The 24,623-nt window shown below is 51.9% G+C and overlaps 1 protein-coding gene across 5 annotated transcripts in view; it reads left to right on the top strand.

Moving 5' to 3' along the window:
- Positions 1-19,528, top strand: part of RHOT2 (ras homolog family member T2) — a 38,138-nt gene extending 18,610 nt beyond the window's left edge. For all 5 annotated transcript variants that reach the window (XM_053276550.1, XM_053276555.1, XM_053276554.1 and 2 more), the window contains exons 8-19: positions 718-819; positions 2,435-2,533; positions 3,994-4,102; positions 5,201-5,321; positions 6,737-6,821; positions 7,806-7,951; positions 8,059-8,159; positions 9,677-9,807; positions 10,228-10,308; positions 10,624-10,746; positions 12,634-12,836; positions 17,588-19,528. In XM_053276550.1, coding sequence (XP_053132525.1) covers positions 718-819; positions 2,435-2,533; positions 3,994-4,102; positions 5,201-5,321; positions 6,737-6,821; positions 7,806-7,951; positions 8,059-8,159; positions 9,677-9,807; positions 10,228-10,308; positions 10,624-10,746; positions 12,634-12,836; positions 17,588-17,705 — 1,419 coding nt within the window. In that variant the 3' untranslated portion in view covers positions 17,706-19,528. The remainder of the gene's footprint in view (positions 1-717; positions 820-2,434; positions 2,534-3,993; positions 4,103-5,200; positions 5,322-6,736; positions 6,822-7,805; positions 7,952-8,058; positions 8,160-9,676; positions 9,808-10,227; positions 10,309-10,623; positions 10,747-12,633; positions 12,837-17,587) is intronic.
- The last annotated feature ends 5,095 nt before the right edge of the window (positions 19,529-24,623 follow it).

Here is a 24,623-nt window from a genome sequence, read left to right as displayed (position 1 = left end):
AGCGCAGATTCATATGTTTGCATTTCTGCCAAGCCCACTTTCAGAAGCTAATTCCTCTTCTCTTCCCCACTGAGAGGAAACTCTTCCTTTGGGAGATGGAAAATAGGTCTGCCATGTTCTCTGCTCACGCATCCGAAACATACAAAGTCTGTCCCAGGGGTGCTCAACCTTGGATCACCAGATGTTGGACTACAACTCCCATCATCCCCAACCATGATGGCCTTTCTGCGGGGTGGGGTGTTGCTTTAAAACAAAGCAGTCTTGGTCCATGCCTCCCTCCATGGCCTACTTGGAAATGAGATCTTGGAGCACTTCCTCTGGAGAGGTCCAGTTACGGATGCCACCGGCTCATTTGGTGGCAACCCATGACCGGGCTTTCTCTGCGGCCGCCCCAGGGTTTTGGAATATGCTCCCTGCTGAAATAAGAGCATCTCCATCTCTGTTTGTTTTCAGGAAGAAACTCGACTCTCCTGTTTCTGCAGGCTTTGAATTAGAATTAATTTTGAATCATTTTAAAAACTTGTTTTGATGATTATTTTATTGTCATCTTATTGTCACGTGTATTTTAATTTGTGACTTTTAAGTTTTGTACACCGCCTAGAGATGTACATATCAGGTGGTATAGAAACATAAGTACATAAATATGCATGTGCTTATTGGCCTATTGCCCCAAATTCCTCATGCCAGCCTCTGTCTTCCTCTCTTCTTCTGCACCAGTGTTCAGCAAAGAACCTAAAGAACATCTCGGAGCTGTTCTACTACGCCCAGAAGGCTGTTCTGCACCCAACAGCCCCTCTCTATGACCCGGAGGAGAAACAGGTAGAATGGTCCCCCTCAAGCTGTACCTAGGAGGCTTTGCACCTGGGAGAGACCCCAGCTTCAACCCCCAAGGAGCTGTCTTCTGGGGTTCTTTCTGTTGTGGGATTCACCAGTTCCAGCCTGCCCACACACAGACCCGTGCTGCCCTTCCGTTGCTGTAGCAGCCAGTTGGGCTCCTCTTGAGCAAACCTCTTTCCTTTCTCTGCTCACCCTGTGCTTTGACTACACAGGAGAATCTCAGTATTCATGGAGATCCTGTTCTCCGCTACTGCCACAGATATGGAAATCCGCAGATACTGGCTCATTGGGGCTATGGAAATCCAGGGGTTAGGTTCCCAAAGGTCAGAAAAATGTACCCAAAGGGGGTTAAATGGCCCTATAAACGCAGGGGGGAGTGGCCTTCCATACTCTGTGGATCTCCAGCAGTGCAGCTGTGCCTCCCAAGAGTGGAAAATCAGCTGGAAATCACTTTTGGGGGGACTTTTTGTTAAAACTGAGACATAAAATAGCTCCTGGTCTCTGCCGAACCCAGAATAGTGGCCGGAAATGACCCCTCAAGGTCATTTCTGACCTCCACCAACCCACAGATACGCTGATTTTTAACACTTTTTTTGCTTCCCGCTCTAACATGTTCCCTCTTACAGGGATTCCCAGATGTTGTTGACGACAACTCCCAGAATCCCCAAGCAGAAGCCCTGATAGCTGGGGATTCTGGGAGTTGTAGTCCACATCTAGGAATCCCTGTTAGAGGGAACACTGCTCTCCCCCACCCCCTGCCGGCCTATATTGAGGTCTGGTGTCCACCATCCGGCCGCAGATATGCGTAGCCATGAGTGCTGGACCAGCGCTTAACAAGGTCCTCCTTTACTGACCACGGGCAACTTAGTCCGTGAGCCAGGCCCACACATTTTGGCATCAGTACCATCTCAGGGGACAAATGCTCATCGTGCTTTTTGATCTGCCCCCTCTAGAGATGGAAAGTGGGTGACAGCGCTGGAGCACTGGCCGCTTTCTGTGTGTGACTCACCCGTCCTTCATCCCGACCTCCAAACGATTAGGGTGAAATTGCTGTCCTTTTTTGCACACAAGGTCAGAGGGAGGGTGACACCGCACAAACCGTTGTCCTCTCTCCATGGAGGACATTCCTGCCCAGTTTCATTTCCATTCCTCTGGCAACATCGATTTTTTTTTAAAAAAAATTAGTTTTTGTGTGTGTGTTTTTTAAAGCTTTTAAAACACCATGGCAAATTTGGCTGCAGCAGGGGTTAAGACAGTGGAAGCATGAGAATACCTTGAAAGCTGCAAGTCTGACAGTGGTATTGCCTCTTTTCCATCTCGAGGGGCGTAGACTATGTCAGAAATCACAGCGAGCATCCAACCCCTCCAGATGGTACCAGCCACCCCTGCTGGCTCGTGTTCTAACTGAGGAACGGCCAGACTTCCTAGGGAAGGGTGTGTGTGTGCAGGCATGCAAAGGAATCGGCACCATTGGGCCTGAAATAGACCTGGCCTGCTTTTATAGGCCATGCCTGTCTTTTTTGTTTTGTTGGATGTGTAGCCAGACATTCATGTTAGCTTAATTACATATCACGTATTACTTCCTCTTCCCTCACAGCTGAGGCCAGCGTGCGCACGGGCGCTGACTCGGATTTTCAACATGTCTGACCAGGATAACAACCAGATCTTGAGTGATGAGGAACTGAACTATTTCCAGGTATGTTTCTACACAGCAAACTCCAAGAGTCGAGAGAACGATCCCCTTAATATCCTCAGATACTGTCTTTGTAATGCTGAATCTAGTGACTCATTTCAGCATTTTGAGATTCCCAGCTCTGGTGTGGTTTTTTAAAAGGAAGTTTCTAGTCCTCATGCTTGGAGTGAAGCTACAAGTCCCATAGTCCCCAGTCCAAGGCCATTGCAGCTGGGGATGATGGGAGTTGTAGTCAACAACATCTGGGAATCCTTGGTATAATGAAGAGGTGGACACACGCTTAGCATGCAGAGTGTCCCAGGCCCAATCGCTGGCAGCAGGGGTGGAAAAAGATACCTTCCTGCTACCTTGGAGAGCAGCTGCCAGTCTGTGAGGACAACACTGAGTTGAGCAGACCATTTGTCCAGCTCAGTAGGAGACAAGTTCATATGTCTCCTTGATTCTCCAGTTCACTCTGGGATGGAATCTTGCTTAATTTTTATTTTTAAGGCCATGACCTTAACTCATGGAATGTGTTGGATAGATATCAGGTTTGCACAGGATACATACCCGCCCCCTTGTACTGGAGTGTCAGCAGGAGGTGGGGCATGGCAAAGGAGAGGAGAGCTGGTCTGGTGGTCGCAAGCCTGACTTGTCCCCTTAGCTAAGCAGGGTCCACCCTGGTTGTATTTGAATGGGAGACTAGAAGTGTGAGCACTGCAAGATATTCACCTCAGGGGATGGAGCTGCTGCTTTGAGAAGAGCAGAAGCTTCCAAGTTCCTTTCTCGGCATCTCCAAGATACGGCTGAGAGAGACACTTGCTGCCTGCAACCTTAGAGAAGCCGCTGCCAGTCTGTGCAGACAATACTGAGCTAGATAGACCAAGGGTCTGACTCAGTATATGGCAGTTTCCTATGTTCCTATGTAAAGTTTCGGTTGGAGCAGGGGGGCCAGGAACTTCAAGAAAAAGGAGAGCAGGTCCTTACCTGCTCCCCGCTGCCCCATGCAGCGTCCTGCCGGGGTGGGCTGCGTCCCGAGAAGCTCCGCGTGGCGTCATCACACACATGGCATCCACGCATGGCATTGCTGGCCTTGCAAAAGGCCCCTGCTCAGGGCTTCCAGGGGTGTGCGCTGCCCCAGCAGGCAGCTGCACAGTGGGGCAGAGAGCAGGTGAGAATCTGCTCTCCTTTTTCTAAAAATTCCTGGTCCCCCTGCTCCAACCGAAACTTTACATAGGAACATAGGAAACTGCCATATACTGAGTCAGACCCTTGGTCTATCTAGCTCAGTATTGTCTGCACAGACTGGCAGCGGCTCAAAGTGCTCACACTCCATGCACATCCCTAGCACCGTGCCAACACACAGAAGCTCCGGGAGCCCGGGAAGGTGGCCGTTCCCCACCGCCTACTGACACTCCAGTGTCTGCACAGTTGTCTGGTGTTTTTCCCCCCCTGATGGCCCCCTTGTCTCTCTCGGGAGGTAGAAGTCCTGCTTTGGGAACCCACTGGCCCCCCAGGCCCTGGAAGACGTGAAGATGGTGGTCTGGAAGAACACGACAGACGGAGTCCAAGACAACGGCCTGACGCTGAACGGTAACGATGCCGGAGAGCTGTGCATCTGCCCTGCTGTGTCTCTCGCCCTGGGGGTCCTCTCGGAACCCTTCTCAGCGGACGAGAGAGAAAGAAAGAGAGCACAGCGGAGCAAATCAGCCCAGGTAGCCCAGGCCCGGGCTTTGAAGCCCCATCTCTGCAGCCATTTGGGACCCTCGACAGGCCCCCGTGCTCCAGGGGCAAAATCCCTCTTTCTTTGAAAGAGCTTGCATGCCATCGTTTGAAGACATGGTCCTCCTCGACCAGGCTTTTGTTCTGATCGAACAAAACGTCTGGTCGAGACGTTCCTCGTCTCCTGTTGGAACGGAGGCTTGGATTTTGTTTTCATGAGCGAAGCATTGCGTCAGGAGAACGGACCTGAGGGGGCCCTTCTGCAGATGCACGGAAGAATAAGTGGAAGCAACGGGATGCAGGAGGGACTTCTGGAGCTTTGTGATTTACCACTGGAGGTTGCCTTTGGTTAGAACTGGCTAGAGAGCCAGTGTGGGGTAGTGGTTAGAGCAGAGAGGAGAGAGGAGAGCTGGTCTTGTGGTCGCAAGCCTGACTTGTCCCCTTAGCTAAGCAGGGTCCTCCCTGACTGCATATGAATGGGAGACTAGAAGTATGAGCATTGGAAGAGATTCCCCTCAGGGGATGAAGCCGCTCTGGGAAGAGCATCTAGGTTCCCAGTTCCCTCCCTGGCAGCATCTCCAAGAGAGGGCTGAGAGAGACTCCTGCCTGCAACCTTGGAGAAACTGCTGCCAGTCTGGGTAGACAAGACTGAGCGAGATGGACCAAGGGTCTGACTTGGTAAATGGCCACTTCCTATGTTCCTAGGTTTGGTGTCTCCCAGCCTTGCTCCTGGATTATGTGCGCCCAGCATCCCCTGCAGCTTTTTATATACACCAGCAGGTGGCAGTGTGGCACTTCCTGACGCATGCCGCAAGGTTCATCCTGCAGGGGGCGACATGCAGGCCACCTACTCGCCACGGGCTGAGAGGCCACCACAGATTGGGTTGGCCACCATGCTTGCTGTGGGGTACCCCCTTGGTGTGGCTGGCCCCTGTGCTTGGATCCTGAGGTCCTTCCCTCCCTCTCCAGGCTTCCTCTTCCTCAACACCCTCTTCATCCAGAGGGGGCGCCACGAGACCACGTGGACCATCCTGCGCCGCTTTGGCTACGACGACGCCTTGGAGCTGACGGAAGACTATCTCTGCCCACTGTGCGTAGATCTTTCACCCCTCGGATTTGGAGTTGGGGGGAGGAGGCGGATTGGGGCATGGGGCCGTGAGAGGGCGTGAGTCTGTGGGTCCTGATTAACTGGAGACCTCCTCTGCGGCCCCCTTCCCACTCTCCTCGCTGCTTCCTTGGCTTCTGTGAGTTCCCTTGAGTTATTCATTGGCAGCATTCCTAGGTGCTACCCCAGTGAACCTCACGGTCTTCCAAGTGGGGTCCCTTTGGGAAAACCCGTCCACCTGAGAACCACTGACCTCTACACGGCGCTGCCCTTTTCCCGGTGCTGGGAGGGCCCTTCAAGGGAGACGGAGCCCTCTCTCAAGAGCTCTAGTGGGGAAGCGCTGCGGAGGGCGACGCTTCCCAGCACTCCGGGCAGGCCTTCCAAGATGGCGCCGGGGCTCGAGAGCAGTGTTCCCTGGAGCAGGGACTCCCAGATGTTGTTGACTACAACTCCCAGCATTCCTGGCTGGGGATTGCGGCTTGATGACCACAAACAAGGTCTGGGCCTCTGTCTCAGGGAACGCTGCTCAAGAGGGCTCCCTTAGAGGAGAGGAAGGCTCAGCGCTATGTCGTGCGAACGGAAGCCTCCCCATGATGCCAAGGGGCCTGTGCAGAGTATTCAGCCTTGGCCAAAGCTTCACACAGGCCCCATAAACCATCAGGGAGCTACGCTAAGGGTTGACGGGGGCTGCCACTGGCCCCCCCAGCCTGACAGTGAAGATCGATTGATCGATTAAGTGCCGTCAAGTCGGTGTCGACTCTTAGCGACCACATTGACAGATTCTCTCCAGGATGATCTGTCTTCCACTTGGCCTTGAAGGTTTCTCAGTGGTGCCTTCATTGCTGTCATCAACGAGTCCATCCACCTTGCTGCTGGTCGTCCTCTTCTTCTCTTTCCTTCCACTTTCCCCAGCATGATGGACTTCTCAAGGGAGCTGGGTCTTTGCATAATGTGTCCCAAGTATGATAGTTTGAGCCTGGGCATTTGCAGTGTTCCCTCCAACAGGGATTCCCAGCTCTTGTTGACTACAGCTCCCATCATCCGCAAGCAAAGGCTGTTGCAGCTGGGGATGCTGGGAGTTGTAGTCAACAGCTTCTGGGAATCCCTGTTAGAAGGAACGCTGGTCATTTGCGCCTCGAGCGAAAATTCTGGATTGATTTGTTCTGACATCCATTTGTTTGTTTTCCTGGCTGTCCATGGTCTCCTCAAACAGTGAAGAACACTGGCTTATAGCTCAGCTTTCATGAATTGGGGGCCGGGTCCTTCTGTGCATTACACAGAATGGGGTTTGTGTGTTTCCCCTTTTGGCCTGTTTATATAATCAGTGCTTTCAAATGCCAAGAGGGTTGCGGGGATGCTGGACCTCTCTGCCCTGACTTGCACCCTCCCCTTTCTCTCAGGATCCGGGTGCCCCACGACTGCTCCACGGAGCTCAACCACTTCGGCTTCCAGTTCCTGCAGAGGATGTTTGAGAAGCACGACAAGGTGAGCCCCGGAGGTGCCTACGTCGGCTGGGGCGCTTGGCATCCCAGGCCCCATCGGTTCAGACTGCCGGTCCGGGAGCCGTGTGTGGGCCGGGCTATTTCTGCCTCAGCCTCTACAGTCTCCAATCTGTCGAGGGCCAGGAGGTGCTGGTGGCGGAGGCTTATTTTTAGAGCATTGGCAGATACTAGGCACTGGGCGTAAATCAAAATGAAAGATGCTGGCTCTGCCCTTGGAGTGAGTCTGTCGAGCTAGATACAGAACAGTGCGGGGAGGCAGAGAACAAAGGCGCAGAGGGAGCTGCCTTCTGCTGAGTCAGGCCCTTGGTCCATCTAGCTCAGAATTGTCTACACAGACTGGCAGCAGCATCTCCAAGGTTGTAGGCAGGAGCCAGCCCTATCTAATGAGATGCTGCCAGGGAAGGAACGAACCTTCTGCATGCAAGCCGGCAGGTGCTCCTCCCTTGAGTTATGGCCCCGTATCTTGAAGTGTTCACATGTACTATCCCATGCAGATACAAACCAAGACAGAACCTGCTTAGCAAAGGGGACAATTCATGCTCACTACCGCACGTCCAGCTCCCCTCCCCACCCCACCTGTTGCCACACAAAATCTCTCCCAGCTCTCAGCTACTGGATCACCAGTTTGGATCACCAGTAACTTGGTTCAGCAGTTAGTTGCCCTGGAGCTGCAGGGGTAGGAGGCCACTGGCCAGGAGACCAAGGGCCGCTGGGATGTGACAGAAAGCATCGGGGTCCTAGCTTCCCTCTCTGGCATCTCCAGCTAGGGCTGAACTAGATGGACCAATGGTCCGATACGGTATAAGCTAGCTTCCTGTGATACGGCGCACCGTATCACAGGTCCGGCGCACCGTATCACAGGCACGGCGCACCGATACGGTATAAAGCAGCTTCCTGTGATCCTGTGTCACATGGGACCCCCGGAGGAACCCCGCTGAAGTGGCTGTTCCTTCTGCCCCCTTTGCAGGACCGCGACGGAGCCCTCTCGCCCCTAGAGCTGCGCAGTTTCTTCAGCGTCTTCCCCTACGTCCCCTGGGGGCCCGAGCTCTACCACACGGTATGCACCACTGATAAAGGCCTGCTTTCCCTGCATGGATTCCTCTGCCAGTGGACGTAAGCGCAGCCCTCCCCGCCTCCCCTTTCAATACCGGTCCCCGGGCGGCCTCCTGCAGCCATCCCCGTAACGGGCAGCGGCCTTCTCTGTGCTTGGCTCCTCTCAGGTTACTGGCCTACCTGGATGTCCACCGCTGCCTGGAGCACCTCGGCTTCCTCGGCTACCCCATCTTCTCGGAGCAGGACTCTCAGATCCAGGCCATCACAGGTGGGCGAGCCCTTGGCCCTCTCCCCAAGTACCCCGGGGGCCGTGGACTGCCCTGTTCCGGCACACGTGCCGTTTTCGGTCATCTTGCTGCCGGGAAGCTGACACACACGTCTGCTTCCACACCAAAGACAGAATGAGAATTCTGGGGTGTGTGGGAACTCTCTGCTAACTGAGCAAGAGGCACCTTTGAAAGTGGTGGTTCTCTTGATTGAGCAGGGGGAGAGCAACTGGCCCCGTCCATCCCCAGCACTGCATCCCTCCTGTGGCTGTTGCCGATTTTATGTTTCTTTTTTTAGATGGTGAGCCCTTTGGGGACAGGGAGCTTTCTTTCTTTCTTTCTTTCTTTCTTTCTTTCTTTCTTTCTTTCTTTCTTTCTTTCTTTCTTTCTTTCTTTCTTTCCTCTCTTTCTCCCTCGCCCTCTTTCTTTCTTTTCCGCTTTGAGAGCTTTAGTTGGAAAATGGTATATCAATATTTGTCATATTCTGCTAAGATCATCTGGAGAGGTTCGCCTGCGGCTGCCACCAACTCATCTGGCAACTAATCGAGGACGGGCCTTCTCCGTTGCTGCCCCTGGACTTGGGAATGCACTCCCTGTTGAAATAAAAGCCTCCCCATCTCTGGCAACTTTTAAAAAGGCACTGAAGACACATTTATTCACCCAGGCTTTGAATTAGATTTATAGTTTTAAATCATTTTAATACTGGGTCTTAAATGTGTTTATTCTTTTCAGTGATTTTAATGGTTAATTGATTTCATGTTTTAAATTATTTTAATTGTAAACCGCCCAGCGATGCAAGTTTTGAGCGGTATAGAAATGTTTTAAATAAATAAATAAAATATCCATAGCCTCTTCTTTGGGGATACTGAAGGGCCCCCCAGCAGATTGTGTCTCCCCCCGCCACACACACTCTTTACATAAGAGTATAATAAAGGCTTCTCCAGTTCAACATCCTGTTTCCCACAGTGGCCCATCAGATGCCTCTGGGAAGACCTCAGGCCATTGCTGAGGGCCTGCCCTCTCTCCTGCTGTTGCTCCCCTGCAACTGGTATTCAGAGGTGGCTTGCCTGAGGCTGGAGGTGGCCTATAGCCACCAGACCAGTAGCCTTTGCTAGGCCAGTCCTACATGAATTTTTCTAAGCCCCTCCTAAAGCCATCTAGGCTGGCGGCTGTCACCACGTCCTGTGGCAGAGAATTCCAAAGGTTAATTATGCATCGTATGTAAAAGTACTTCCTTTCGTACTTTCCATCTTATTTGTTTATTATTTCTCTATGTAAAAACATTTTGGAAACTTTCATTGAAAAGCAGTATCTAAATATTTTTTGTTGTTGTTTGCTTAGTCGGTCCTAAGTTTCCAGACTGTCAGTTTCATGGGATGACCCTTGGTTCTAGTGACGCGAGAGAGGGAGGAAAGCTCACTCTCACCCTCCATGCCATGCATGGTTTTATAGCCCTCTGCCTTGCCTTTCCGTAGTCGCCTCTTTTCCAACTTAAAATGTGCTGTTTCTCCTGTTCCAGTTACAAGGGAAAAACGGGTCGACCTCGAGAAGGGCCAGACGCATCGGAATGTCTTTCTGTGCAAGGTGGTCGGATCTCGGGGTGTCGGCAAGTCTGCCTTCCTGCAGGCCTTCCTTGGGAAGAACCTGGCGGTGAGTTTGCCGTCTTGCCTTCTCTCAGTGATGATTACAGACGAAATGGGGATTAAAAGGAAAACACTTGGGCCCAGCAAATTCATAGAGATGCCACACTGCTATGAACATGGGAAGCTGCCTTACACCGAGTCAGACCCTTGCTGCATCTAGTTCAGTATTGCCAACACTGACTGGCAGCGGTTCATCCAAATGCAAACCAAGATGAAGCCTGCATGGCAAATGTGAGTCTTTCCCAGCCCTACCTAGAGAAGCTGCCAGGGATTGAACCAGGGACCTTCTGAGTGCAAAAAAAATGCTCTACCCATCCCATTTCCAGGTGCAGTTCAGTCCATCTTTTCCCGGAGTTGTAGCTCTGTGTACAGAATTCCTTTGTGCACTAAACCATTTCTATCCCTGCTCTCCCTTCTCTGTGTCCAGGCCCAAAGTGAATCCCAGGGGAAAGAGTCCTTCTATACGATTAACACCGTGCAAGTCAACGGGCAGGAGAAGCATTTAATAGTAAGTTTTTATTTCAATCCTTCTGTTGCATCTGCAGAGCTGCAGTGACAATATTTCCGTTGCAAAGTGAAAAATAGAGGCCCTTATCCCTTTTTCAGAAAATGTAGGTTGGATCTGGGAGCACTGTTCCCTCTAACAGGGATTCCCAGATGTTGTTGACTACAACTCCCAGCATCCCCAGCTGCAGTGGCCTTTGGCTGGGGATTATGGGAGTTGTAGTCAACATCTGGGAATCCATGTTAGAGGGATAACTGTCTGGGAGTAGGTTGGCTCAGAAACAATGTGCTCTAATCTCCCCCTTCTGTTTTGCGCCAGCTACAGGAGATCGATGCGGATTCAGAGTTTGTATCGGCGTCCGATGCATCTTGTGATGTTGTCTGCTTGCTGTATGACGTGACAGACCACAAATCTTTTAACTATTGCGCTAGTATTTATAAGGTATTGTTAAGAATATTGATATGTCGCCTTTCAGCAACGAAAAAGGTCTTTGCTAACTGGGCAAAGAGGCACCTTTTTAACATGTCGATTCTCTTTATAGAGCCAGGGGAGAGCAACTGGCCCTATCCATCCCCAGCACAGCATCCCTCCAGTGGCTGTTCCTTGTGTCTATCTTATGTTTCTTTTTAGATTGTGAGCCCTTTGAGGACAGGGGGCCATCTTATTTATTATTTCTCTACGTGGACTGCTTTGGAAGCTTTTGTTGAAAAGCGGTATATAAATATTTGTTGTGGTTTAAATGGTTTGCATAGGAAGACAATCAGATAGTTCCCTGTCCCCAAATGGCTCACAGTCTAAAATGAAACTCAAAGCAGACCCCAAGTGGCGGCAGCAGCCACAGGAGTGTCCTTGTGCTGCATGGAATAAAGACCGTTCCTCTCCCCCTGCGAAATCGAAGGGAGCCACCACTTTGAAAATTGCCCCTCGGAGGTGGGTAGAAGCCTTTATTCCTGTCCGGGTATGTGGCTTTCTTTCCTTGACTCCCTCCTAGGTTTGGTGGAGGGAGTCCATAAGAACAGCCCTGCTGGATCCAGGCCCAAGGTCTGTCTAGTCCAGCATCCTGTTTCCCAGAGTGACTCACCAGGTGCCTCTGCGAAGCCCACAGGCAAGAGGGCCTGCCCTCTCTCTTGTGATGTTGCTCCCTTCTAGCTGGTATTCGGAGGCAACTTGCCTCTGAGGCTGGAGCGGGCCTATAGCCAGGGGTGAAGAAATGTGGGCTCAGTTTCCCAGCCAGACAACATATTTTACTCGACAAGCTATGTTGGTACATTGCTCATCAGAACTTCTTTCACTCTTCCGGCATCATTTTTCACTCGTCACAGGCGAGTAGACTAGTGGATTTCTGCAGCCCTGTCTATAGCCACCAGGCCAGTAGCCCCTGATAGACCTGTCCTCCATGTCCCGCCTGTGTTTATGCAAAAAGGTTGGACCAGAGGGGTGGTTTTTGGGAGCGGGGAGAGCCAGCTGAGAGGTTGGTGCCTTCCGTGCACAAGCGTGCATGCACCGCCCTGCCCCACCACAAAATGAAGCTTGTGAATTGTTCATTGCTAATTAACCACGCTGATCGTTGCCTTTGCAGCAGCACTACATAGACAAGCAGATCCCTTGCTTGCAAGTCAGACCTGCTGGCAACGACCCCCCAGAACAGCCTTCCCCACACAAGCATGCATACCAGCCCCGCAGCCCCCACAAAATTAAACATGCTAATTGTCAATTGAGACTGTCTTCTTCGCCATGAACCCCATCGCCCGTTGAGATCATCTGGAGAGGTTCGTCTACGGTTGCCACCGGCTCGTCTGGTGGCTACTCAGGGACAGGCCTTCTCCGTTGCGGCCCTTGGACTTTGGAATATGCTCCCTGTTGAAATAAGAGCCTCCCCCCATCTCTGGCAACTTTTAAAAAGGCACTGAAGACACATTTATTCACCCAGACTTTTAATTAGATGTATCGTTTGATTGATTTCATTTCTATACTGCCCTTCCAAAAATGGCTCAGGGCAGTTTACACAGAGAAATAACAAATCAATAAGATGGCTCCCTGTCCCCAAAGGGCTCAAATTCTAAAAAGAAACACAAGAGAGACACCAGCAACAGTCACTGGAGGTCCTGTGCTGGGGATGGATAGGGCCAGTTGCTCTCCCCCTGCTCAAGAAAGAGAATCACCACGTTAAAAGGTGCCTCTGTGCCTCGTTAATGTTGGGTTTTAACTGATTTTAACGTTTAAATGATTTTAATGGCAAACCGCCCAGAGAGGCACGTGTTGGGTGGTATAGAAATGCGTTCAAGAAATAACATGCCTAATTAATCGCGCCAATCCTTGCCTTTGCAGCAGCACTACATGGACAGGCAGATCCCCTGCCTCTTTGTGGCCGGCAAGGCGGACCTGCCGGAGACGACACCCCAGCACGGCCTCTCGCCAGCCGAGTTCTGCTACAAGCACCGCCTGCCGCCGCCGTTGCACTTCACCTGCAGCAGCCAGGGCCCCCCCAGCCCCGCTGTCTACGCCAGGCTGGCTACGGCTGCCACCTTCCCGTTAGTATCTTTTGCTTCGTGATTCCCGTAGGCAGGGGGCTCCGGGTGGACCACTCCAGGGTCAGTGAGTGATTTTGTTGGAAAGATGCATGAAAGAGGGTATTCTCCGAGCCAGACCAAAATGGCAGGTAGCCATGTGGGTCCGTTAGGAAAATAATCCAGCAGCAGTTGCATCGCACAGTGCATAATTAACCTTTGGAATTCTCTGCCACAGGATGTGGTGACAGTCCCCAGCCTGGGTGGCTTTAAAAGGGGCTCAGACAAATTCATGGAGGACGGGGCTTATCAGTGGCTGAGGACTACAGGCCACCCCCAGCCTCAGAGGAAAGATGCCGCCGAATACCAGTTGCACGGGTGACATGATAGAAGTCTATAAAATCATGCATGGTGCGGAGAAAGTGCAGAGAGAGAAATTCTTTTCCCTCTCACACAACACTAGAACCAGGGGTCACTCCATGAAATTGATTGCCAGGAGGTTTAGGAGCAACAAACGGAAGTACTTTTCCACTTGTGGAACTCTCTGCCACAGGATGTGGTGACAGCCAACAACCTGGATGGCTTTAAGAGGGGTTTGGATAACTTCATGGAGGAGAGGTCTATCAATGGCTACCAGTCGGAAAGGCTGTGGGCCACCTCCAGCCTCAAAGGCAGGATGGCTCTGAGAACCAGTTGCAGGGGAGTAATGGCAGGAGAGAGGGCACGCCCACCCGCAACTCCTGCCTGTGGCTTCCAGAGGCATCTGGTGGGCCACTGTGGGAAACAGGATGCTGGACTAGATGAGACTTGAGCCTGATCCAGCGAGTCTGTTCCTATGTTCTTATACCTTTCTCAGGACCAAGTATGGCAAAGAAAGTAAGCAAGCTTTCGAGTCCTCCTGAACTCTTCATCAGGAGGAGTCGTGTTGAGCTCGAACACTTGTTCTCTCCTTTATCACATTTCAGTCAGTCCCAAGGGAGATCTTGGAACTGTCCTCATGATCAGAATATAGGCAGGAGAAGCCTTCTGCCCTATTCAGGAGCTGTGATGGCTCCAAGTATTTGATATATGTGCTAGATAAAAGCAAGGTCAGAAGTGGGGAGCTTGACCGCTAAGCCCCAGCTTGGGAGGACGAGTGGGCCTTACCCAGATTCCGTCCCTAATTTTGGAACGAGGTGGGTAGGAAAACTGCCCTGTCCAACTTGAGCTTAGCACACAAGCAATCTCATTGCCTGCAGCATTGCTTTTATCCCCTTTCCCCTGCTAACTGGGCAAAGAGGCACCTTTTCAAAGTGGTGATTCTCTTTGTTTAGCAGGGAGAGAGCAACCGGTCCTATCCAGCCCCAGCACAGCATCCCTTCAGTGGCTATTGATGGTGTCTATCTTAGGTTTCATTTTTAGATTGTGAGCCCTTTAGGACCTACTTATTTATTTATTTATTTATTTATTTATATCGATGTAAACTGCTTCGGGAACTTTTGTTGAAAAGTGGTATATAAATATTCATCGTATCCGTGTCGTATTCGTATCTAATACACGAATCACCCAATTGAGTATTGGGAGCACAGGCAGTTCCCGATCTAGAGTAGGAGGTGTCTCCTACCCTAATAATATTCTCAAAAACAACCCTCTTATGTAACTGCTGCCAGTAGAGAGACCCAGTTCTGACCTTATGTAGCACCATAGATTCATAGTTGGGAACACAGGAAGCTGCCATATACTGAGTCAGACCATTGGTCTATCTAGCTCAGTATTGTCTTCACAGACTGGCAGCGGCTTCTCCAAGGTTGCAGGCAGGAGTCTCTCTCAGCCCTATCTAGAGATGCCAGGGATGGAACTTGGAACCTTCTGCATGCAAGTCGGCAGCTGCTCTTCCCAGAGCAGCCCCATCCCCTAAAGGGAAGATCTTACAATGCTCACATATGTAGTCTCCCCTCCAAATGCAAACCAGGGCAGACCCTGCTTAGCAAAGGAGGCCATTCCTGCTTGCTGCCACAAGACCAGCTTCTCCTCCCAATAGTCCCATGCAGTGTGTTCACATGCCCCGGGGCTCATGCACTCTCTTCTTCACTTTGGGTGATGGGGAGGATGTTTTAATGAAATGAAAAGTGGGTTGGGCTAGAAGACCCCCAAGGGTCCCTTCCAGCTCTGATGTCCGAAGAAATCCCAGCTTGTTCGAACCAGAGATGACAAGAGAGAGCTGTGAAACCGGGATTCAGTGGTTTATTAGTCCAGTGAATGTTCACAATGCCGGAAGCGTGAGTTTTCAAGCAAGCATGAATTGTCCCCTCTGCTCATTCATTACTTGAACAAGCCAAGAGCTTGCAAAGAGAGCTCCCTGAATTTCCCTGGCTGGTATAGATGCAAGGTTCTCCCAGAGGAGTACGGGAAATCCATTATTTATTCTCCCGTCTAAGCCAAAGTGGGTAGAGCAAAGCAAGCCCGTCTCCATCCCTGCATTAAGAGCTTTATTTATTTATACCGCAATTCTTAAATCTTCCTAATATACCTCACACTATGAAGGAGGGAGCAGAAAAGGGAGGCTGGCGCTAAAAGACAAGCATAGGAGTGTGGCTGATAAAGCCTTTTTCATTTCCAAGCACATAATTTTATCCAGTTTTCTTAATCTTCAACTTCACCAATCACAGATACAGGTCTAGGTTGGGCAATGAACCCAAGTGCAGAGAAAATTGTGAGAAAATGTGACCATCGGGATAGGGCTGCAGCTTAATGCAAGGATTCCCAGTCTGGGTTCCCCGGGTGTTGGAATACAACTCCCAACATCCCCAGCCACTCTGACTTGCAAGTGTGTTGTTGCTCACGTCTGTATTGCCTTGTATTCATTCCTGAGCCTTTGCCCATTTCCTGAGTGGGAGGCATGTTGGTTGCTAGGCATGCAAATAGGTCTGAGATGAAGGTGGGGATTGGTGTGATGGCTGCTGGGATCACAAAGGCAATGGCGTTGTCCTTAAGCATAAATAGCGCTGCTATTTCCTATGCAGTTCCTTGAGGGAGTGGAATTTTTTCCTAAGGGAAATGTTGCCGGTTTCTTAGAACAGTCTACTGCCTTCATGTCAGCTTTTAAATAATATCTCTCACACCTGCACGGGCAGAGTGTCTCAAGAGAAATAGTGGCTCAGTAGAGAGAGACACAGAAGTGTGGGATATTACTTTATAAAACTGGGCCATCTTGTAGGAATGCAAAAGCTTTTGGCTTAAGCAGTAGGGGTGTGCACGAACCGTTCAACATCGAATCGGTCCACAGTGGGCCAGGATGGTTCAACGGCTCAATCACGAACCGAACCAGCCTCCAAGAGAGGCTGTCCAGTCCGCAATCGAACCAAACTGGTTCGATGGTCCAAGGGGCTATGTTGGTGAGGATTCCCCCTTTACAAGCAAAAGGGACTCCTGCCTCAAAAAGGCTTCTAACGGTGGCCGGAGGGGCAGTGAGAGAGAGCACCTTTAAAAGTGGGTGCTTACTGAATCTGCCGGCCACAGCTGCTCCTCAAAACCCTGGTGCTCCTGCCAGCAGCCTGGTGGTGTGGTTCTGGCCGGAAACACACTAGGCTGGTCGGTTCGACCAAACTGATTCGCAGGCCGGTAGTTTGGTTCGAATTCCGCACACCCCTATTATGCAGAGTTTTTTATCATCCCCGGCGCCATCCACAGGGCACAACCTGAGCTACACTTTGGTGCTTGAGGCACTCAGTTTTCAGAGGAGCTTGGACATTAAAAGGAAGGTGGGGCTACATATAGTCAGGGGCCAGGGTGGATCTTGGCTTGCATGCATTGGATTGCTTTTTTTAAAAAAAAAATGTTGGTCTCCTTAATCGGAAGAAGTGCCAGAGCAGCCTGACCTAGAAAGGTGCAACTACAGCTGCCTGCTACTACAAATTATTTAGAAGTTGCCACGCTATTTATACCCATTCCTAAGTGAAAGTGTTAGCGTAATGCCCTACCTGGTGTATAAATACAGGGACTGAATGAAGATGTGTCTCTTGTGACTGGGAGAAGTGTTGCAAATCCAGTTGACTTGCACATTTGGCTGTGAGAGGCGAGCCAGTCTGGCAGTAGCGAGCATGAACTGTTCCTTTTGCTAAGCAGGGTCTGCCCTGGCTTGCATTTGGATGGGTTACACATGAGATGGTGTCATAACTCACTGGTAAGTATCTGCTTTGCATGCAGAAGGTCCCAGGTTCAGTCCTTGAGAGTCTCTAGGCAGGGCCGGGAAAGACTCCAGCCTGAAACCTTGGAGAGACGCTGCCAGTCAGTGTAGACAATCCTGAGCTAGGTGGACCAAGGGCCTGACTCAGTATAAGGCATCTTCCTAAGTACATAATTTGCTTTGCTTCTACTAGTTCAACCGCCCAGAGACATAAGTTTTGGGCAGTATAAAAATATGTTAGATAGATAGATTAGATAGATAGATTAGATAGATAGATAGATAGACAGAAAGATAAGATAAGATAAGATAAAATAGTTAGATGTGGTGTGGGCAATCTCTCCAGGACCTGGATGGTTTTCCACTGAGCTACTGCCCCATCCCCTAAGGGGTATATCTTACACAGCTCACATGTGTTGCCCATCCAAATGCAAACCAGGCCTGACCCTGCTTAGCAAAGGGACCACTCATACTCGCTACCACAAGACCGGCTCTCCTTGCACAAGCAAATGTGTAAGTCAACTATCCCACCCTGTCCCCCTTATTTAAAAAAAAAACCTTTTCTCTTCCACCTTGATCCCATGGCTGGAATGCCGCTTCTCCTGTCTTGCAGGCACCTGAACGACATCGACCTGGGCGCCGCCTCCTTCTGGATCCGGATCGCCCTGGGAGCCACACTGGCCGCCGTCGTGGGAGTCACCCTCTACAAGGCGATGGCGAAGAACAAGTAAAGAAGTGAGGGGGACCTCGACCCTGATTTCTTCCGCTCGGCGGCAGAAAACCCGCTTCATTCTCCCCAGGCAAGCCGAACGCCCGCAAGAAAGGGGGAAGCGGGGGGAACCAGACGGACCCCGCAAGGACTGACTCCTGCTTGCCCTCCCTCCCTCCCTCTCGCCGCGAGAGGAAATCGACGACCCGCCGTAGCACCAGCAAGACGCAGGAATAGCCCCAGAGTCATCCAGCAGGCATGGTCAAGGCTCACCTTCTCATCTCCATCTCCCCCAAGTAGGAATCCCCACACTCAGGGAGCTCCCCCCGCCGTCATCGCGGCAGGCAACTCGCAGGCCGCTCTGCCTCGAGGGGTCTTTCGAGGCTCTGCTTTGGCTCTTCGCCGCACCTGGAGGTCTCCAGACTCTTGCAGACTCCTTGCAGCTGAGCGACAAGATGGCGGCCACTTCGTTTCGTTTTTCAGGAAGGCTTTCTTCCCAAGGGCGGCTGCAACTCCAGACGATAGTCTGGGGGAAACATGCCTGAGCGTTGGGTTGGAGGGGCTGCAGCAACAGGCTTCCCTTCCCGCCTGCCCCCCACCCCCCACTTTAGCGCCCTCCTCTGGAGTGAAGAGATGGCTCTACGTTTCCACTTGGCAACACCGCAGCCCAAAGGCTTCTGGGAAGCCGTGGGGCTGTGTGTGTGGCAGGTTTGTTGGGCTGGCCCTTGTAGGTCGGCTTCTGTTTGGGCATCGCTGAGAGAGGTTAGGGCAGGGCTGCTCCTGCAGATGGTTGGACGACAACTCCCGTCATCCCTGACTATTGGCCGCTGTGGCGGGGGGGATGATGGGAGTTGTAGTCCCGGGGTGGCTGCGGGAGGGGGCGGATTCTGCCGCTCTGGGCGAAGGAAACCTTTCAGGGCGCGTGGTAGATTAAAAGATGGGAGTGTTAACGCCTGGCCTCTGGGGTGCTCCCTCCCCTCGTGGTACCAGTATTATCGTAGAATCCAGGGCTCCTCACTTGGTCCCCAGATGTGGTTGGACTACAACTCCCGTCATCCCCGGTCACGATGGGGATGATGGGAGCTGTAGTCCAGCAGCACCTCGCGACCCAAGCCCAAGAGCCCAAGCCGCAAGAACCTGTTTGATCTCGTTTACCTCTTTGCGTGGGTATACCTGGCCTTGGCCGCCATGGCAACGTGTAGGCCCCTCTCCTCGCTCTGGTTATCTTGAGCAGGCTCGCTACTCGATATGGGGCGGAGAGTCAGACGCAGCCTCCCGAGGGACCGAAACATGGTGGAGGGAGCGTGAGGCAGTTGCTAAGCAACCGCCCGCTGGCCCCTGTCCGATGGGCTGCTGATGGAGAAGACGCCATTTTTGTGGCAGAAGAGCAAGCTGTGGGGAGAGGGTTACATCTCCACCGCCCCACACACACACCCCAACTTACCAGGATATTCCTGAGCCACTGGTTAGGATTTCAGCCTGCTATTGGAATTCTCCTTCTGCTGGCTTTGCTTCTGCGCCCTTAACAGCAGCCTGACCCGCGGACATTTCAAGGCGAACATTTCCCTCCGCGCCAGGAAACTCTTTCACCGGCTCAGCGTCACCAGTCGAGTAAAAACAGGGAGGTTGGTGCCCCAGGCATCAGCGCGGTTGCCCGGGTATCGTTGGGGGAACAGGGCCTCACCCTTGAGGGCCAAATACAGCCTTTTAAAATTTACCTTTCATTTAATTTTAATTTTTTAAGAGAGTCGTTAAATAGGAACACCGTATGTGGAATGCAGCTCAGATTCAATTGTTTTTTTAAACGCGGCTTTGACACAGACGTAATACATCGGTATTCCTGCACCCTTTGCTTAGTCTCACGGTGGCATGAGGTTTTTCTTCCGGGGGGGTGGGTCCTCACCGCCCCACCCCTTCCACGCCTTTCACATGGGAACTTGCATCCCAGACTTCTCACGTGCATAACGCTAGCATGCAAACCCTTCCTAGAGTTGGTTTGCAATCCAAATCCCCTACATCAGGGAGGATCCCCAACCTTAGGTCCCCGGTGGGTGTTGGACTACAAATCCCATCGCCCCCCCGCCATGGTGGCCACTGTGGCAGGGGGAGATGGGAGTTGTAGTCCGACACCACCTGGGGACCCAGAGTTGTGAGCCCTTGCCCTATGTGTGAGCTAGGTGGGGGCAACCCCGCTTGTGAAGTCCAGAGGCTGCCGTTTCCATAGTCACGGCTTGTCTCCCCTCGGCTTCATCAGTTCCTATGAGCAGGACGACAGGCATTGCTCTGTCCATGCTCAGCAGCCCAGTTGATTCGGATGCTTCCGTATCTGATCCCGGCCATGCATGCAGTGGCAGAGCTTCTCAGGGCCAGGGAGGTACGCATGAAGGCTGTTGGCACGACCCGAAGCAGGGTCAGAGGAGCTCCCAATCAGCAGTCATGTGAACTCAAAAGCCAAGGCAGGAAGAGGGGAGCATGGCCTTGTAGGAGCTGGAGAGGATGGCTTTCCGTCCACCCTCCATACTATGGTTGCTATATGTTTTTATTTTATTTTATTTTAATTTTTTCGCAGTGGCTGCTAGAATCCCAGTTCCCACACTGTGGTTTCATTCTGGTAGTATCATATAGAACCAGGATCATCCGAAGTTGAGCACCTGGGGCAATGGGAGGGGAGAGGAGAGGGCGAGGCAGCGGATTTGGGGTCAGGGAGGAATAGGAAGATGAAGCAACAGGAAGGCCTTGGAATCGCTGTCACCTCCTCATCACTTCCTAAACAGCAGTTTGGCCTTTTACTATTCGCTTAGGCTCTTCTTTTAAAGCAGGGTTTCTCAACGTGGCGTCTCCGGATGGTGTTGGACTACAACTCCCAGGGTCCTTTGGCCATGGTGGCTGAGGTTGATGTGGGTTGTATTCCAATGATATTGGGGGCCCAAGATTGGGAACCCCTCCTTCAAATCCCTTTCCCGCTGACATTCCCAACACTAACGCTCCTGAAGGTGGACGCGTAGCAGGGATATGCCTGCAGCCGTCTTGGGGTATCTGCTAGAAACCGGAATACCTGCTCAGGCTGCCTGGTATTGAACAGAACTGCTTGGCCAGCCCCTCCCAGAGTATTCCTGAACAGTGAGGATTTCAGCCCGCTGTTGTATTTTCTTCTGCTGCTGGCTTTGCTTCGGGGCCCTTAGCGGCAGCCCGACACGCAGACATTTCAAGGCGAAGCTTTTCCCAGGAACACTTCCACCGGCTCAGCTTCACCAGCCTTTCACCAACCTTTCTCCCAGCGTGCCAGGCTTGGGAAGTGCAGGACTGGGATGGGCGTACTCGGCATTCGCGCTTCCACTGGGCTCGGCTGGGCAGCCCCCCCTCCCCCCGGTTTGGCCCTGTGCAGTTCGGAGCGGAGTCGCCTGCTCTGCTTTTCACTCTTTTCAGTCTAGCTCAGCTCCTTCCCTGTCCTGACCTCAGGGCTGGGGGCAGACAGACGCCCCAGTGGCATGAGCGCACGGGGAAGCGGAACCAGCCGTCACAGAGGGGAAAGCTTGGCCCCATGTTCTTCATGAGCATCCTGCCCTCCAGCGTCCTGTTCAAACGGGCAGCCTGCCTTTCCCTCTTACTGGCCAGAGCTCCTGTTTTTATGGTTCTCTGCATCTTCTCTCAAGCTCTTGCTCTTGTACATCGAGTGCTGGCGGAGGTGGGGAAATCCCCGGCTGCCGATCCCAGCGGAGGGATGCCCACACCCCGGCCTTTGGGGCGCACGGGGGCAGACCTGCTGTTCTTCCGGTGGGCACCAGTCTGCAGGCAAACTGGGAAGTGTTAACGTTGATCATTAATTAGCATTCCAGCTAAATGGGAGATCTGTCCGACTCTGCACAGGGCAAGATCTCCTTAGTACGGGATTGCTGGAGGACCTTGCCTTGGCCAGAGCAGCTGCAGGGAGCTGGGACGCTCTCTCTCTCTCTCTCTCTCTCTCTCTCTCTCTCTCTCTCTCTCTCTCTCTCTCTCTCCCCTTTTGATTCATCAGCAGGCTGTCTCTGTACACATTCTGGGATGGGGTCTCTGACTCCTGTTGTTCTGGCCTGCTGCACTTTTAACAGCAGCCCGAACAGGCGGAAACGTAGCCGGTGATGCTTTTCCTAGCATAAGTGATGGGGAGAGATGCTACATTCCTGCCATTGTTTCCTAAAAGTTATAGGAACATGGGTGGGGGTGGGAGGGGGAGACACCTATTTTAAGCTTAGGGGTTGACGGCTGTTGGATGTCACACTTTACCAGTAGTTCAGTCTAGGGCAGACCATGGGGGAAAGAGGCCAAGTCTTTTTCTTTCACCCCGCTCAATGCTGCAAAGGCTGGAAGCTTTCGGCCCGTCTGCTGGTAAAGGAAACTTCAAGACATGAGTGGAAGAGGAGGAGTAGGAGATGGACTGGGACTAAAAGAGGGGTTCAGCTACCTGGTGGGCTAGATGTAGGCCCATGAGCCACTGGGTGGCTACTGTTTTGAGAATGTCCTGTAATGACGTGTAGATTTCCCCCCAAAGAGATTGCCTCTCCAAACCACTGTGACCAGGAGCCCTTTAAATTCAGGAACCACGCTTAACTTTTCCCCCTTGACAAAAGCTTTGTATTTGTCGCTTGGGCAGTCCTGAACTCCTTTGTTCAGACGCTGTGTGTGTGTTCTGCCATCGGACTGAAACGCATTTTAGCAGGCGGTCGGCTTTGTGATTGCCCGAAGTATCTGCAAATGGAAAGGACCAACCCCCTGATGTTTTGGGACCAACGACAGGAAATGTGGCCCATGCGCCCCCCCCCCAAGTTTGCACACCTTCCACCTGTGGGCACACATCCTGTATGCTTGTGCAGAGCAGCCAGTGGCTGGGTCCACCCCCACCCCAAATACCTCTTGTAGCCACTCCGGTTCCTAAGCTTACCATATGCAGACAGATCTTGCCCGAGTCCCCTGTAGCTTCTTGGGCGGCTGCTTGCAGGACCCACTAAACTGCACGTCACTGGAGGCCTCGTGATTCCTGGAAGCCATTTGTTGCTGGTGATAACTTGATTGTGCGGTTCTCTGGTTGCGCCCCAAGACAAGTGTCCATCTGACTCTCTCATGCCTGTGTGAGAGCTGGAACCCATGCATGGCCATTCTCATGTTACGTCATGTGTACTTGCTTAATTTCAGACACCGGTGTCGCTTGTAGGGATGAGCTCACACCAACAGCAGCTGTGGGGAGGAAAGGTGTTCCTGGCCACTGCAAGCATGTTAACTGCATGGGGAGATGTGTCCAGCGTAGCCTGTAAGAGGGTTTCCCAGATGTGGACTACAGCTCCCATCTTCCCCACCCAAGGCCATTGCAGCTGAGAGTGATGGGAGCTGTAGTCAACAACGTCTGAGAATCTCTGTTACAGGGAATGCTGGGTATCCCTCCATAAAAATAAGTTCCCTGTGCACAGCGAGCGGTCGGATCAAGGAGAGAGCTCGCCTAGGCCTCTTTTCCCCTTAGTACCCCTTCTTGGATGGTCAGGATCAGTGTCAGTTTCCCCCTTGCTTGCTGCAAGCTTGGGCAGAGCATAGGGCAAGGGCTCTGAGCCTTGGGTGGCCAGCAGCTGTTGGAGCACAACTCCCATCATGCCTAGCTGCGGTGGCCTTTGGATGGTGGGAGTTGTAGCCCACTTGGGTCATTGTGTGTGGGCAGGATGGGAAGTTGGAATGCAGCACCATTTGGAGGCCTCACGGGGGGAACCCCCCAGCATAGGGCACAGTATCGGGCGAATCGGACTGAGCCGTTGCTGCGAATGGAAACGTGCATCCGTTGCATTACGAAACGAGGACGAAACGAACCCCCACCCTTCTGGATTCATTGGAAATAGCTAGGAGTCCATTTCACTATGCACCGGAGATAGGAACAATGTACCATTTTGTATTTTCCTCCCCCCCCCCCCCACTTCCCTGCTGCGTGTCTGGAGTGTGTTATCTATGTGGCGCTTGAGTCCCAACTGTGAAGTTTGCTGCAGGGGGAACCTTCTCCCCCCAGAGAAGAGGCTGGAATGCTTGCACTCTCCTGGCTGTCTCCCTCTTAGCCGAAATCTCAAATGACCACCCGACTTCATCAGCTGACCGCTGTTGACCAGAATAAATTTTTATGCACCTGCCGGTTGCAGAAGAGAAAAAAAAATCCTTTCGTCTGGCTTCTGTTTTATGGGGAGGGGGGAGTGAGAACTGTTCCAAGGACCTCACCCCCCCACACACTTTTTTTTGCTGCTTTCACAAATGCCCCGCCCCATCCCAGGACAGCAAAGCACCCAGCAATTCTGCCGCTGAACTTTGACATTCTGGAATTGAGATATTCATGCACCCATGTTTACTTACTACACTTACCTGAATAGAAGTAAACTCTGAATTTAAAACCCTCTTTAAAATACAGGTTCTGCCTGTATTTACCTGAAAAGAAGAGGATTCTGAATTTGATGTTCAGAACATCTGGTGTTCTGAAATATCAAAGAACTTGGAAAAAAACCTAGTCTGGGATTCAAGTAAGAATATGCCTGCTGGATCAGGCCCAAGGCCCATCTAGTCCAGCATCCTGTTTCACACAGTGGCCCACCAGATGCCTCTGAGAAGCCCACAGGCAAAAGATGAGAGCATGCCCTCTCTCCTGCTGTTACTCCCCTGCAACTGGTACTCAGAGGCATCCTGCCTTTGAGCCTGGAGGTGGCATGTAGCCCTCCGACTAGTAGCTATTGATAGACCTCTCCTCCATGAAGTTATCCAAACCCCTCTTAAAGCCATCCAGGTTGTTGGCTGTCACCACATCTTGTGGCAGAGAATTCCACAAGCTGCTTATACGTTGTGTGAAAAAGTTCCTTTGTTTGCTGGTCCTAAATTTCCTGGCAATCAATTTCATGGGATGCCCCCTGGTTCTAGTGTTATGTGAGAGGGAGAAGAATTTCTC

This window comes from Hemicordylus capensis, chromosome 13 (genome assembly GCF_027244095.1).
Source record: "Hemicordylus capensis ecotype Gifberg chromosome 13, rHemCap1.1.pri, whole genome shotgun sequence".
NCBI lineage: Eukaryota > Metazoa > Chordata > Lepidosauria > Squamata > Cordylidae > Hemicordylus > Hemicordylus capensis.
Note: the sequence above shows the minus strand (reverse complement) of the source record. Positions and strands in the feature narration are given on the sequence as shown.